Source organism: Canariomyces notabilis (genome assembly GCF_033297395.1).
Source record: "Canariomyces notabilis strain CBS 508.74 unplaced genomic scaffold N656scaffold_35, whole genome shotgun sequence".
Lineage (NCBI taxonomy): Eukaryota > Fungi > Ascomycota > Sordariomycetes > Sordariales > Chaetomiaceae > Canariomyces > Canariomyces notabilis.
In genome coordinates, this window is record NW_027041857.1 from 9586 (window position 1) to 24340 (window position 14755).

The following is a 14755-nucleotide window of genomic DNA, read 5'->3' on the forward strand; positions in this document are numbered from 1 at the left end:
GTAAGTGGATGCCTCTGAAGTGGATGAGATGGTGATGATTGCTGACCTTGGTATGTGTGGTGGCGTAGTTCGTAAGTGGATGCCTCTGAAATGGATGAGATGGTGATGATTGCTGACCTTGGTGTGTGTGGTGGTGTAGCCTGTAAGTCGTGATTTCGCCGCGGAAGTAAGCCGAGAATTACGACGACATGCCCCCAATGATGCCGTCTCATTCCACTCAAGGAACAACCCGCCAATCTCCCCCTTATTGCGCAACTGGCTTCAAAACTGCATTAAAAATCACCCCGAGTGCAATCAACGACCAAAGTTTTGGCCGAAGAGGGTGATCTACGTTGGTGACCCCCAAAATTGACTCTCGTTGAAGGGCGAGGTGGGGGCGAGGACTACCTTGTGCTCTCGCACTGCTGGGGCCGCCCAACGGCAGAAGAGAAGAAGCAGTTCTGCACTACCAGCGAAAACTACGGACCTCGAAAACGGGGCTTCAGCTACGGCGAGCTGCCGAAGACATTTCAAGACGCAGTTCAGGTGACTCGAGCGTTGCAGAAGCAGTACTTCTGGATCGACGCTCTCTGTATCATACAGGAGGGACCCGACTGCGACTGGGAGAGCGAAGCTAAGGTCATGGCAGATATCTTTGCCGGCGCCTACTGCACCATTGCCGCGAGTTCAGCAACTGGCTGGGGAGATGGGTTCCTGGAGTTACAGTCGGATCCTCCGGACATTGGAGCACAAGGCACTCCAAGCACACCGACTGGGTGTACGTGTGATTTCGCCAAAGATGTAGATGAGGGTGCCCTTATGAAGAGGGCTTGGGTATTACAGGAACGGGTGCTTTCCCGTCGGATCATCCATTTTACCGCGGCGCACACATACTGCGAGTGTGGAGACGGAGTGCTGTGTGAACAGCTGACAAAACTGACCCCGTAAGTCCACAGAATTAAACATCACGTGTGCTACGAAGTCTCATCTCTCTCTAGGCCATATGGGAAACAATACTTCATCCTCGATCCCAGCTTTCCGAGTAGACTCCGCGAGAGCGGGTATGTACGAACCGTCGAGTTCGTCCAATTCCTCTTTGAGAGATATTCAACATCCGGCCTTAGCTGTGCAACCGACAGGGATGTTGCGATTCACAGCCTGGTCAAGCATATGGGACAAGTACTAGGGACTGACGGCAGATACGGCATCTTCCGTTGCTTCTTTGGTCACCTTCTCCTGTGGAGGCGAACTCCTGAGAACAAGACACCCCAAATCGACTACAAGAGATTTGTACCGTCGTGGTCTTGGATGGCATATCCCGGAGGCATCAGTTTTATCTGCGAAGCGAGGAGGCGTCTAAAGGTTGCCCGCCTCAAGGACCTTAACTTTACCGACGAGGGAAAGGCGCTAAACGTCCAAGTGAGGAAGTTTGGTGGAAATTGCCGGATGGAAGACAAAGGGGAAATACATGCTATTGTCCACAGCACGGAGCAAGTAGGCTCTTTATGGTTTGATACAGCAGATCAGCCACGGCTCGAAGATTGTAACTGTGTTGTTGTTAGCATGCTTCAGGACGAGAAGGAAGACGCTTGGAAGACTTACCACGTTCTTGTTATTCAGGAGAAAGCAGGGGGCGGGGGATACAAAAGGCTAGGTGTTGCAGAGGTGCAGGCACAGTATGTCTCCAGCGATTGCGTTGCCGGCACACTTCGGTGAGGTTCTTCTTTCTTTCGCCTTGACATTTCCTAACGAGACCACGATGAATCGAGTTCGTCCTAGTTGAGAAATTTCAGTTTGTTCATAATTTCTACCTTCGTACGTAAGTGAAGCTATCAAACCAAAGAAAGAGCCGGTCCTCGATATTTTAGATCATACAGAAAGCACAAGAAAAAGATGGACGCCAATCAGAACGGTAACCAAAATCCAACACACCTTTTCAAAGATATCCGCCCGTGGCTGCTGGAGAAGGAGCCGAACAAGCCAGCCATTGCGTGCCCAGTATGTATCGAGCAAATCAACCCAGGCCAGCACTGGGAAGAGACGGACAACAGCGAAATGGACAACGAGAAAGAGGCAATACTGCTAGTATGTGGCCACATTCTCTGCGAAGATTGCTGGAGAGAGTTGATCAGGCAGTGGCATCACCGCCCAGTCGACCAACTGAACACGCCACCGAGATGCCCATGCTGCAGAGAGCAGTCATGCTTCGAGCAATGTGGGCATGTGATCCTGCAAACAACATATGTCAGTACAAGCGTCGACAAACGCAACTGGCGCGCTCTCCCACCAACAATGACCGAAGAGGGAGGGAGGAAGCCGCAGAGCTGTAATACCTGCCGTGGAGAACAACTGGTTAGGATCGTGGAGCATGCGGCAAGCCGGCTTGGGATACCATTTCCCAAGTTAGTTAGGGCTAGGGAGGACGAACCGATATTAGAACTTACTACAGAGGAGAGGGAAGCTCTTATAGAGCTACGTGCCATGTGGCGCGGTGAGCAGGACCGATTCTGGTCCGAGGAGTGGGAGGTGCCTGGGTTGGGCTTGATGGGGGTTATCTAAAGAAGACATCACAACACAACCCAATATCCGAGGGCTCACCACGCGACAGCTCCATAGCCTCGCCTTACCCCAGGCCTATTGCCCGAACAAGAAGACAAATGCAAATTCTCACTGTGTCCTGATGGGTATTTAATCAGTCATGACTGCTCTTGTTGGTGTGCTGGGGTTGGTAATAAGCTGATTGGCGGCATTGATGAAAAATTGGAGCGTCGAGACTTGACGCCGCATTCCCCGTTCCGGGTGGTGCATGGGGCAATTTCTTCTCGGCCCCACTCCGCTGTCACGGCTCGGATCCGCAATGCCGAGACATCATCCCCACTAATGACCTACATACCTCCAACCATTGAATGACAGCCAACCAAAGTTGGTTGTCGAATGAAACTGAGAGAGGATCTGAGCCGGAGAGAGCTTGGCAGACCAGTCACGCGAAATCCCAATGTCGCTAGCTGGAACAGGTTAGCGTTTCTTCCTAACGAGTGAGTATTGACGGTATTACAGCCACACATCTTTTGAGCACCACGACGAGGAGTAACGGCTTTTACCACTCTACGGCTTGGAAAGTGAAGTTGGTCTTGGTTTCATTGGCACTGGATTCATCTTCACAGTGCATTCTCACCCCTTGACAACACTCTCACCTCCCGTCTCCAGTTCATGAGCGTTCCGGAGCTCGGTATTCGCCCTCCACATTCGCATCCTGGACGAGTCGTGCGTATACAAGTCCACAAGCATTGCAAAGTGTTCTTGGACCATTTGGACCGCGTCTCCACTTTTCAGTTTCGGTCCGTTGACATTTCTGACACTGGGCAGATTCCGCTCGCTACGCCGCTCATTAGGGCCACATCGTACTCCGAGCTACTCTACACTATCTTAACTAAAACATATGGGCCGACCACTCTTTCAGTATACCAGTCCTTTCTCGTAGCAATGCCCGCCGTACTCTGAGATGTCATGCTCCGTTATACCTTGGTCCATTCCCAGTAGTCGAAGATTAGGTTGAGGACGATCCCACTGACAGGCAGGCAACTCATTTGGTTCGCTGTAGGCTGTAGGCATCTGTAGGATGGTCGATAGCATCCTGCCGACACTAAGGTGAGAGAGAAAACATGGGGATATCGGACGCCCCACCCAGCGTCCTGCGCAGTGGTTGGCGCGCTCATGCGTGGTGGGTGGCTCCATTCTCCGTTCCATGTGGTAGCGACCGGCGCTCCCGGGTGTGCTTGCAGGCTCGATGTGCGGTGCCCCACAGCAGCCGGCGTGCCTTCGTGGTCACGTCGGGCGAGCTGAGTGCGGTCCGGCACTCCGGCATCCAAGCGTACGGTGCCGGGCAACCCGGTGCTGAAACAGAGAGAGCCGTTCCACGGTAGATCCGAGCCCGCGGTTCCCGCCAAATCGATGTCGACGAACTGCTGAAAGCAGGCGGCGAGGCCCGAGTCTGCCTGTAGACTCAGCTCGCCATTCTCCGTAGCTGGCGCCTGTAGACTTGATCTTCTGTTCGTGGCAGCTGCACTCTCCCGCGATGGGAGGCACGATTCTCCGTTCATCGCACCGACCAGCGCCCCCGTGTTTGCCCCTGGGGTGTTCCTTCGAACAGGCGCTCCCGGAGCGCGCCCCGCTTGGAAGCGAGGGTGAGGGTGCAAACAGCTGTAGTGATACCACTGAGAGTCACTAGGGCACAGACTGTTAACTCGCTAGTCTACACGCCGTTGAATGGGTACGCGCTTCTGAACGAAGAAGTCGTGCGCTTCGGTGCTGCAGCGACGACATGCCGGTGTGTCAGCGGGAGGAGGGCTGACGACGTACGCCGATAGATTTTGAGAGCGCGCCAGGGCTCGCGTCCGTCTTCGCGTCTGCCTTCGCGTCCGCCTTCGAGAAGCGTTCGGGGCTTGCCTTAGCATTCGGATGTCAAACGCAGCGTCCCCTGGAGATTCCATTGTCGAAGGCGCTTGGCGTTTTCACTTCACCGCTGTTTCGGACGAACCAGTCCTGAGCAAAGCAAGATGGGGAAAGTTAAGGTCTCGTTGCAAACAAGGGCTGGGGTAAACGCGTTCGGTCGAGCTGGAACGCGGTGTGCTGCAGCAACGAAAAGGAGTTTAACCTTTGGCAAGGCTTAGCCACTGTTGAGATATCCAACACGGGGCAAGCCACGATAGCAATGCGAGGCGTCCCAACCCATGCTGGTAGGCCTGTGGTTTATTGGCTACAGCCTGCTCGCTCGAGGTATTATCGGGACACCCGACTCTAACCACCCCCGTGGACCTATTGGGAAGGGACACCCCATGCATGCGGCAGTCACGGCGGCCATGGTTGCATGGCACAGGCTTCTCATTTCTCCTGATCTGACTCGGTTACGAAGGAGGGATGGCCGGGCACCCACGTCGCGGTAGCATGTTGCCTGCCAGCACGCCCTCCTTTCAAGGCATCAACTAGACACGAGTCTTTTCACTTGGCACAACACAGGGGGAGAGGGAGGGAAGAAGGGGCGACAATGTCATCCAACACCTTCGAACCAGTCGTGGCAGGATGTCCCGGATCCCGCTTGGAAGGGGAGGTGTCGACGCTTCTATAAGGAAAAGTTCCGAGACAGCACTGTGGCCAGTCTTGATACTACTACCCTCCTCCTCCTGACCGGTTCCCCCTACCTCTCTAGGAACTCCATTAAGCCGGTGTGACGTGCATTCTAAATCAGCCAACACTATCTCGACTTAGTTCATTGATTGGCCTGATTCAGGCTGCTGGGTGCCTGGTTACAATTCACTCCATCCCCGCCCTTGTTGACCGCGGACATCCAACTGTCCATCATGCGACCCTTTGCTAAAACACGATTCCACTAGCTATTATGAGCGGCTTTAGCCACGTGTTCTCAGGTCAGTTCGACCACTCTGCCACATGCTCAACTCCTAGGAAAAGCGCAACGACAGTGCTAGTCTCATGATCAACATCGCCGTGCGTACCCCATGGTCATGACTTGCATTAGTGTCTAGGCTTTCTCGCGCTAACTTCCAATATCCTGGAGGAGGTGTATGGCAGGGGCAGTCTGGGGACCTTGGTGTTAATGTTGCAAACGATAAGTTGAGGTTGTCAAGATGCTCAAGTACTTCTCTAGCTGTATGTGTTCGTTGCGTTCCTGATGTGTTCCAGGGCGTTGTCACTCCCCCCTTTTGCCTCAATTCCATACCACCATGGCCATGGTAGAAGAGCGCACTTCGCTACTCCCTAGGGAGTCCGCACGAACTGATACCCCAGAGTCGTTGTGGGACGATTGCCGAAGAGCGCATTTTTGCTTTGTCGAAGCTGCCAAACGACACCGGCCTCGCAGAGAAACAAAACGAGTCCCGTGAATACTATAGATCGCATTATGAAACAATATCTTGTAAACTGACGCCCGAATTTGCAAGCAAATACACCGCCACCTCTAATTCCCACAGGGTCCACTTCAAGCCATATACAGCATAATACCGCCTCTCGTCTCCCATAGACAACGCGTCCTAGCCCACTTCGTCGTCTCCCTAGGCCCCATACGAAGCCTACCCTTCCGAGGCCAACGTTATCTCTCCGTCGAATGGCTTTCGCCCCAATACTGCCACCCTGCAAAGAGGTTAGCTGGCGTCGTCTGTCCGAGGGAGGAACCTGGGGCAAAAAGAGCACATACTGTCGCACTCTAACACTGTCAGCTTCCGACGTAAGTCGGCTACGCCAGTCCCCCAAACGCGCCCAAATTTCCTGGTCGTCCACACCTTCCAGGTACCACAACAAGCGGAGCATGCTTTCGACGTCGTGCAGCTCATATTTGGTCACATCGGCACTCTCCCACTTCTCCTGGATGTCCACGAAGCCCGCTCTCACCATGTGGCGCGTGTACATGCCAGGGGCGATGGCAAACGAGCAGCTAGTCTTCTTGCCGAGCTCACAGGCTTGCCGGGAGACCGACTTCCAGGAGAGCTCTCCGTCGTCACTCGCAGACAAGTAGCTGAATAGCGGATCGTACAGCTCCAAAAAACCGCCGGGCATAAGGCACTTGTAGGCGCTCCGGAACAAGCTAGGCCAGTCCTTGACATTCCCTAGGAGCTTGCTGCCCCGGATCAGATCGAAAGACCCGGGCGCTCTCGCCCATTCCCAGTTGACGTTGTGGAACTCGAAGTAGCAGTTCGGCTCGGTAGCATACTGGACGGGGGCAATGTCGATCCCAAGGACGGTGGCCGACCCGTTGACGAGAGCCACCTTGCTGTCAGACACCAATGATTAGTGTCTAGTTGTTCCACGACCAGAGGAATGAACCTACTCTGCCCAGTAACCAGACGCCGCCTTTAGGTCTAGCACCCTGGTTGGCTCGATTGGTGCCTGATAGAGATGGAAATTGTCTTGAAGATAACGAAAGTCGAGACTGTATACCGTCAGCGTTGTCCTTGCAGGCGGTTGATATCTCTGTTTACCGTTTGTCGCTCATCACAAGAGATTCGTCGTCGACGGCGCACCTGGTCAGCGTCATCAGCTAGTGTCCTTTTAATGCCTGTAATCAATCCAACGCAAGGAGGGCAGGGCAGGACAGGAACGGGCCTACGTACCAGCTCCAGCCGTACTTTGGGTTTGGGAACGCCCTCTCACAGATCACGAGGTAATCTTGGGTGTCTACACAGAGAGAAGTCGTGTCGCTGAAACTGCCACAAGGTCAATCAGGATTGGCACCCGTATATCGGAGCAGGTTGACACGGCCAGACCTACGCGTCAGGTTCCGAGGCGTCGTGCTCATCGCGAGAACACTTGGCATCTGTCAAGTCCGTGCCGCTGTCCGAGGGCACGGCCCAATCCGAAAGCCTAGAAGACGAGCTCTCGTCGCCGTCGTCTTCTGACGTCTCCGGGACGCTTGCATCGGTCTTAAGGGGAGGAAGGGAACAAGCGTCCTTGATAGGCGTAGAACTAAGCTGGACCGGCTGAGTCTTAGTTGCCAACATCTCCCCGGATTGCATCAGGCGATGAGGAAGGGCTGTGCAAGAAAACGAGATTGTGGGAAGCAATGAGGATGGCCAATTGTAAATGCAGAGGCAACAAGGCAAACGGTTGCAGGCATCGCCCAGGTGAGTTGCCAGCCGAGATGACCATGTCGTCCAATGGCCATTGGCTCTTCGCTCAATTGCTAGTTGGTGATCGGGGCAGGGGTTCTTCTCTCGGCGTCTGCATGAGGCCTATTCGGCTGCCAGCTGGGCTTCCAACCACACCCTCCCTTGCCACATGCGTGTCGCGGACTATCGGAATTCAACCGCCCGTAAGACCGGCATCAAAGATCGCGAACCACCCTTGCTTTAGAGCAGCTGTCCTCGTCCCTTTCGACCCCGAATCTGTGGTTTCTCACCTCGACCCTAAGCCAACCACCCCATCTGGCAGCTGATGGGCGTAGTTGTCGCCATAGTTGAGACCAGGACCTAAAAAGTTGTCGATGGATTCCTTCGTTGCCGGGTGGAAAGTAAGACATTGCTGATCTAGCAAACGATATTGGTCGGTCCAACTCTTCCGGCTTAGACTAGGCTGTGCGTCTGCGTCTCCAGCAGGCAGATTGTTGAAGGTATCAATCAGGGCTCCCACGGTGATGCTCATTTTCAGTGCAAAGGGTGATCGTGAAGTGATGACCAATAGAAATCAGCTACGGCTGGTTTGAGAAAGGGATGAAAGCGAATAGGAGAGTATCGGCCAGACTTAAATGTTTTAACTCCCTTTGCAGACGATGGACCTCATCAAGTTTCTCAAGTATTTCCTGATTCATACGCGATGCACAGCTCTACTTCAGTGTTAACTACAGATTGTATGAATCAGAAGGTCAGAGGTGTGCCATGCAACTAAAGTTCCACTTGTGAGCAATGTGCAGCCCATCACCCATTTGGATCCCGCCCTTCCATTCAGCCAGCAGGATGTGAGGCAGCATTTTTCGATTGGCTGATGGGCTTTATGCGGGTGGAACGCTCAGGCCCCATTGTTGCTGAAGCTAAAGGAGGGAAAAGGAGGGAAAAGGGGAAAAGGAAGGGAAAGGAAGGGAAAGGAAGGGTCAAGCCTCGTCTCCTCCCAGCCATACTTCGTTGCTTACCCTCATCGCACTTTCATTCTCATCATTATGGACCACCACCACGACAGGTATCACGAAAACAACCATGACTACGGCGACGACGATGTCATAGCGTATCTCTACCCGGCCGTGGGTACCCAGGGCTATCTCGAGGCGGCGCGTAGCATCGACGAGAGTGCAGCGAGCCCGCTGTACCTGGGTCCAAGACGCCGTCGTCCCCGGGTTGTCGAGACGTCGCAATCGGGACCTCCGGACATCTTCGCCAGGCATGAACGAGAGCGGACGGTGGAAGAGGAAGAGGATGAGGACGAGGGGCAATTGTACGGCGATCTAGATTACGAGGTCTGTATACGAGTGACCTTCGACAGCATCCCCAAGACCCGCTATGGCCTGAGGGTTGGTCGGGACAGCGACGCCGAGTTCCGTGTTCTCGATCTCCCAGGCGTCAGCGCCTACCACTTCGCCCTCACCTTCGACGCCAACTATCGTCTTATCATCCGAGACCTGGGTTCCACGTATGGCACCAGCGTCATATACGACGACATGGAACGGGGCCGGTGGCGTAGCTTTGACTGGATCGTGGGCGGGAGCGACTTTCTACAGAAAGTAAACGCCATCGTCGTCAAGGTGACTAATTCCTGCAGTCCCGGCTCGTCATACCTCGACACGACGTCGACTCCAAGTTCTACCGGGACAGAGTGGACAGATTCCGCGCGGGTGCGACGGATACCGAGCAAGTCCTCGATCTTGGCCGTCTCGGTCCCTTGAGCCGGGTCAACACCGCAGCCCCGTCGGGCGCGCGAACACCGACCTCGGGCCCCAGCAGGCATGTGACGGTACACAAGGAACTCGGCTCGGGCAGCTTTGGGGTAGTCTACCACGTCTGGAACGTCAGCACCGGCGAGGAGTATGCGCTCAAGGAGCCGAAGAAAGACTCAGGCCATGTGTCTCAGTGGAAGAGGGAGATTGACATCATGAAAAGAATCAGCCACGTCAGTGCCCCATCTAGCTCTATCACCCGGCGGCGAATCACTGACTTCTCGTTCACAGAAGCATATTGTCTTGTTGATAAACTCGTGTTTGCCGCCGTCGCCGTGGCTTCACCTCGAATACATGCCCGAGGGCTCCATCAGCGACCACCTTCATGCCGGCAAATCCTTTAACGAGCGTGAATGCAAGCAGATCCTTGCGCAGTCGTCGGACGCCCTGGCCTACCTACACTCGCAAGACCCCCAGATCGTGCACAGAGGCGTCAAGCCCAGAAACATCTTGATCCTGCGCCGCCGTCCAGACGATCTCTTCATCAAGTTCTCAGACTTTGGCCTCTCGCGCGAGGGAGACGCCCTCAAGACCTTCTGCGGTACGTACGCCTACCTGGCTCCCGAGGTCTACGAGGGAAAGAGCATCACGCGGCACCGGCGGCCCACTTATACGGCCCTTGTGGATGTCTGGTCGCTGGGTGTTGTTCTCGCCAGGCTCCTGTGTGGACTTCCCAAACAGGAGAAAATAGACGAGAACATGGGGGTGGAATGGTGCGAGAGCATCCGCGAGAGGGTGGAGCGGGCCCTCCGGCAGGGTCACCGCCAAGGCCGACGACAGGATCTGTTGTCGTTCGTTCTGGAATCAATGCTCTGCCTCGATCCAGACGACCGAGAGACGGCGGCAGGGTGCCACAAAGAGGCCCTCAAACTCCTGTTCGACAGCAACAGCGTTCCTGAAAGCGACAACGATCGAGGAGAAGCGGACGGCCACCACCAGCACCAGCAATCGGACACCGAAGCGTCTACAATCCTCGCTGGGAAGGCGGATGAGAGCTTCTCGCCGCTCAGCAGATACATTATCCACACGGACGAACTGCTGGGACGGCGACGGGACCGCTCCTGCAGGGCCCCGTCTCCCGAGACGGCGGTCCCGCTCCATGCAGGGCAGCTGCTGGAAAAGCTCCGCAATCTCCAGGACAGCCTCTTTTGCAAATCCAGCTTCGGAGAGGCCTCGGACTCGGATTCTGGCTCGGACTGCAGCATCAGCGCGCCTGCGACCGTCATAATAGCTCAGGACACCGTCGTCGAGCCGCAGACCCAGCAGCAGGAGGACAGGCCGTTGGATGCCCCAATCCGGGAGGCGCTTGTCAATTTCCTCAACAACGGGACTGGTGCGACGCTCTCGGTCAAGAGATCCAGGCCCGCCAGCAGGTAAGTGTCATGTCCACTACCTATCCTTCATATCTGGACATCGAAGCTAATGCAGCATCATTTTTCATAGAAGTCCTGGTTCTAAAAGCCCTCGGGTATTGTCGGCTGCGGGAGCAGACGGCGCTGTAGGATATGGTCTGAGTGCGAGGACGGCGAAGAGGAATAGGACTGTGCTGGGGCCGGGATTGGATGGGCTGAGCGCATCGGTGGTCATATAAATAGATGCATGGAATGGAACAGATGTGATGGTACAGAAAGCTGGGTTCAATGTTGTCAATTTATGATTTAGGTATGGTAGAAATTTGATGCCATGTGGCCGTGTTGATGGATACCTAGTGACTCCTAGTACGTGATTCCGTACAGAAGGTTATGGGGCTGTGAGGCTGGGGAGTTTGCGAAGGTACCCGCCTGCCGCATCACTGTAAGATATCACAATGCTGGGGTAGCTTGGGTGGGTGTTCAGGCTTCCGTGCACTGATTGCTCTACACAGATTTACTCAAAACCCACCCATCCCCCACCAACTGCACCACCTCAAGTCCCCAAACCACCTCAATTTTCGCCCACACCCCAACGCGACACCAGACTCGATACCGTACCACGCATGTCGGAACAAGGAATCCATGGCGACCCAGCTCTCCGGCGGCCAGGTTTTCTTTCTCAGCACGGATGAGTATCTCAGCGACAACACCCAAGACGGCCCTCCTCAAATCCAAAACCTCACGGGCGGGGATGACGTATCCGATACCAAGAGGGGTCTTCTTGCCCAACAACTGCTGTGGGTTTCCCTCTGGATTGCCCATCTCCAAATTGCCCATGCCACAATAAAATAATCTAACAGTTGAAACCTGCTGCCTAGCCAAGCACCATCGATTGACGCAACCGCCCTCACCGCGCTGCTGGATCGAATCCCATCTGAATCAGACCATCGTCCGGTGCAGAGCTATTACCCGAGCCCCTCCCGCTCGTCGACCGTCGAACCTCCCGAGGACGAAGAGCACGAGTACGAGATCAAGTGCCACCAGGCTCTCCTACGCGACAACTGCCGGCCGCTGTTCCACGTCGATCTCCTCCCACATATCGAAGCGAATCTGGACGCGCACGCCCACCTGCTGCGGCCATGGACTACACAACAACACCCAGCGGATGCGAAGGGGAAGTGGCAGGCCCTCTCCAGACAATGGAACAGATGGAAGGAGTTCCGCGCGTGGCAGCTGCGCGGAAGGCGCAGAAGGCCTGGGTTTGGGGAATATCTCGACGTATACAGGCGCGACTACTTCATGAGCGGGGGAACCTCCAGTCGCGCGGCCGAGCCGGAGTTCGAGCAGACTGCACGCCTACGCTGGGAGCGCGATTACGACGACTACGGCGAGGACGAAGATGTCGAGAGGCACGCCGAGGTTGTGAGGAGACTACTTCCCCAAGGGTTCGTCATCCGGCGGCCTCTGAGGTTGTTGCCGGACCCCAAGACGCAGGACCTGTGGACTACGTATGTCGAGTATCTCGCCTTCGAAGCGGAGTGCCTCTACCTACTTGCCGGGGACGCGCGGAGACTGGAGAAAAGGGCGAAGGGGAAATACGAGGTCGCTAAGGCCAAGGTCGACCTGCAGCAGTGCAGGGTTGATTGGGTGCTGTCTGAGATTGAGAAGATCAAGGAAGAGCAGAAAACTGCGGCAGGCGAGGGCAGTAGCGGCAAGACTGGCAGTAGCGGGAAAAGGAGGCCTGCAGACGACACCGACGGACTGCAGGACGTCGTGGAGCCACGGTTGGGGAAGCGCAGGCGGATGGGGAAGATGGACGAGGACACGACAGACAAGGACAAGACAAACGAGACGGAGGAGGTGCCAGCCAGCACGAGCAACAACCTATCACAGACAAGACGAAGCAAGAGACGCATGCCCTCGACAAACGAGCAGGAGGAGAACTATGTCCCGGAACCAAGGTCGAAGAGAAGGAAGGTGGCCAGCACGAGCGACGGTCCAGGCAGCGTCCTGCAAGCTTCCGGGCCGCCGGCGGTCTCGCCTGTCACCACCACCACCACCACCACCACCATCCATACCTCGTCCTCGCCCCGTCGTCGGCGGCCCAAGCGCATGACAACACCTCCCAGAGCGGCAGCAGCAGAAGCACCGGAACCTCGTGGAGAGCGGATAAAAACACTGCGGCCGCGGGTCAATGGGAAGGCGGCGACCATTTCAACTTCAACAGATTCAAGACGACACGGGGCGGCCAGACGGCCCAGAGGTCGGCTACGCGCCGCTGCAGGGCGCATGTCCTATTTCAAGGGAATTGAATTGGTGGAATAACAGGTTGACAGGACAGAGGGAGGAGGGGGCCGTCAATGGTGATGGCGACAACTCGTCAGTTCTTCCGCCGGTCAGCCCTCGGTCAAATGACAGTGGTGGCTGAGGCGCAGAAACGGTTCCCAGCCCCCTCAGGGCTTGCCTCATTTGCCCTACGACGCCAGGCGCACGAGACCTTCGCCCGGTCAGGTCCTTAGCGACGGGCCCCGACGCGATATATTGAAGTCAGGATAGGAAACCAAGCAGATAGTGAACGGGGACAAACCTGAAAGAACCCCACATGATCGTGCAATTTGTCCGTAGTTGGAAACCGCTGAGAGCAAATGGGGCATTCCATTGTCATCTTTGGGTCAAAATGGGGGGGATTGAGTTGGCGGAGAATCTGGCGGCAAATAAAGGTGGAGGAGAACACGAAGCGGAGCAACCAATCAAGGCCAATCGGGTTAAAATGAGGACAATCCGGAAAATGTCGGCACACCCAACGCGCATAAAAGTGCACCCCCTCCTCCCAAGTGTTGATGCCCAAATTCAACCAATTGCTTCTTTCACGAGAGGGTCGTGACTGTGTGTCCTCTGGCCAACTTGTAGGTACACATAAATAGAGTACAACTCAGTTCTGGCGCGTTAGGACAATCTACTGACTCAGCCTTCGCACTAATACAACATCGATAGAAAATCCCACAGGCCTCCCTGGGAGAGAGGCTGGTCATTCATGATCACGAACGCAATCTAGAATCCGCAAATAATAGGACTAGGAGGTTCTTTCCCCAGCGGCTCCGATCTTGCCTGCACATTCGTTCACTCCCCCTCGCCCACCACTGTCTCCTGCCCTGCCGCTTCCCCAGACGCCGAGCCTACGAAAAAGGTGGTAATAGAAAATAAGATCTCCTGTCAGTGGTTGAATGACCGTCTCCCCGCTGAGGTGAAGGACAAACCCACAGTGCCATTGAATCCGGTGTGTCGTATCGCTGTCCCAGACGCAAATTAATACATCTATTGCGCCCTTGAAAAGTAGCACCATAAGACTAGTTTCATCCTTCTCTATCCACACTCTGCTTTTGCCATTCTTGGGCTGGAAGAATTTCGGGACATAGGCAGGGTACTTGATAAACTTCCCGTGCGACTCTGTCCCTGTCGGTGAGCTGGATTTGAGACGGACGGAAGAGGCCAGAGCCGAAGATGTCTGAATCGGCAGTCATACGACGTCACCACATCACGATGTTGGGAATTGGCAATTTTTAGGTCGCAGAAATAACAAAGACCAGAAGAAAGTTTCTTGAAAATATTCAAACATTGACAGATATAAATAAACAGCGCCTCCCAGACCCTTTCGGTCGTACGCTATGATGAAAACGTAAGAAATTAAGTCGGTGTGTGATCAATGTTCTAACGGATGCGTCGATTTTGTCCGAAACGCTATAACTGACACTCGTCCGGATGAACTGCCGATGACAACTGTTGATGGCGCTACGGCCGAGCATTTCGGCCGATATTCTGGGGGCAGCCAAAGCCAGTTTTCCGAGCCCCTCGTGACCCACCTGCCATCCGAGCTTACACCGTAGTCTTGACGATGGAGAGTTGGCGAAGCAGTTCTTGACGGTGCCAGGTGGAGGGTGTATAGCGGCGGCATAGCTAGATCGATAGTACCAAAATCCGTCTGAAGATGTGAGCC

At 55.0% G+C, this 14755-nt stretch overlaps 8 protein-coding genes across 8 annotated transcripts in view; 5 read left to right on the forward strand and 3 right to left on the reverse strand.

The window, feature by feature from the left end:
- N656DRAFT_839991 (HET-domain-containing protein) overlaps positions 1 to 2030 on the forward strand; it is a gene marked incomplete at its 5' end in the record, with an annotated part of 2794 nt that extends 764 nt beyond the window's left edge. Inside the window, 3 exons of the mRNA XM_064818923.1 lie at positions 140 to 335; positions 365 to 923; positions 978 to 2030. Of these exons, the coding sequence (XP_064665585.1) occupies positions 140 to 335; positions 365 to 923; positions 978 to 1695 (1473 nt within the window). The 3' untranslated portion in view covers positions 1696 to 2030. The remainder of the gene's footprint in view (positions 1 to 139; positions 336 to 364; positions 924 to 977) is intronic.
- On the forward strand, positions 1785 to 2603 carry N656DRAFT_448916 (uncharacterized protein). Its single transcript, XM_064809682.1, has one exon. The coding sequence runs from the start codon at positions 1873 to 1875 to the stop codon at positions 2536 to 2538; it is 666 nt and encodes a 221-aa protein (XP_064665586.1). The 5' UTR covers positions 1785 to 1872; the 3' UTR covers positions 2539 to 2603.
- A 577-nt stretch (positions 2604 to 3180) lies between these two features.
- Positions 3181 to 4450, reverse strand: N656DRAFT_784538 (uncharacterized protein). Its single transcript, XM_064816191.1, has 2 exons — positions 4339 to 4450; positions 3181 to 4203 (listed from the first exon to the last, which is right to left on the reverse strand). The coding sequence occupies exons 1-2, from the start codon at positions 4431 to 4433 to the stop codon at positions 3495 to 3497; spliced, it is 804 nt and encodes a 267-aa protein (XP_064665587.1). The 5' UTR covers positions 4434 to 4450; the 3' UTR covers positions 3181 to 3494.
- Positions 4451 to 5886: 1436 nt separating this feature from the next.
- Positions 5887 to 7388, reverse strand: N656DRAFT_449645 (S-adenosyl-L-methionine-dependent methyltransferase). Its single transcript, XM_064809683.1, has 6 exons — positions 7254 to 7388; positions 7101 to 7187; positions 6969 to 7010; positions 6818 to 6919; positions 6188 to 6760; positions 5887 to 6123 (listed from the first exon to the last, which is right to left on the reverse strand). Exons 1-6 carry the CDS (start codon positions 7301 to 7303, stop codon positions 6063 to 6065), a joined length of 915 nt encoding a protein of 304 aa, XP_064665588.1. The 5' UTR covers positions 7304 to 7388; the 3' UTR covers positions 5887 to 6062.
- Positions 7389 to 8280: 892 nt separating this feature from the next.
- On the forward strand, positions 8281 to 9584 carry N656DRAFT_449837 (uncharacterized protein). Its single transcript, XM_064809684.1, has one exon. The coding sequence runs from the start codon at positions 8639 to 8641 to the stop codon at positions 9356 to 9358; it is 720 nt and encodes a 239-aa protein (XP_064665589.1). The 5' UTR covers positions 8281 to 8638; the 3' UTR covers positions 9359 to 9584.
- Positions 9585 to 9703: 119 nt separating this feature from the next.
- N656DRAFT_718758 (kinase-like protein) lies at positions 9704 to 11000 on the forward strand (the record flags this gene model as incomplete). Its single annotated transcript, XM_064812307.1, has 2 exons — positions 9704 to 10782; positions 10853 to 11000. The coding sequence occupies 2 exons, from the start codon at positions 9704 to 9706 to the stop codon at positions 10998 to 11000; spliced, it is 1227 nt and encodes a 408-aa protein (XP_064665590.1).
- A 403-nt stretch (positions 11001 to 11403) lies between these two features.
- Positions 11404 to 12651, forward strand: N656DRAFT_676272 (uncharacterized protein; the record flags this gene model as incomplete). Its single annotated transcript, XM_064810485.1, has 2 exons — positions 11404 to 11558; positions 11640 to 12651. Coding segments are annotated over 2 exons (1167 nt in total), but the record flags the coding sequence as incomplete, so codon positions are not given.
- A 1333-nt stretch (positions 12652 to 13984) lies between these two features.
- Positions 13985 to 14404, reverse strand: N656DRAFT_784547 (uncharacterized protein). The gene has a single exon (XM_064816192.1). The coding sequence runs from the start codon at positions 14280 to 14282 to the stop codon at positions 14115 to 14117; it is 168 nt and encodes a 55-aa protein (XP_064665592.1). The 5' UTR covers positions 14283 to 14404; the 3' UTR covers positions 13985 to 14114.
- Between the last annotated feature and the right edge of the window lie 351 nt (positions 14405 to 14755).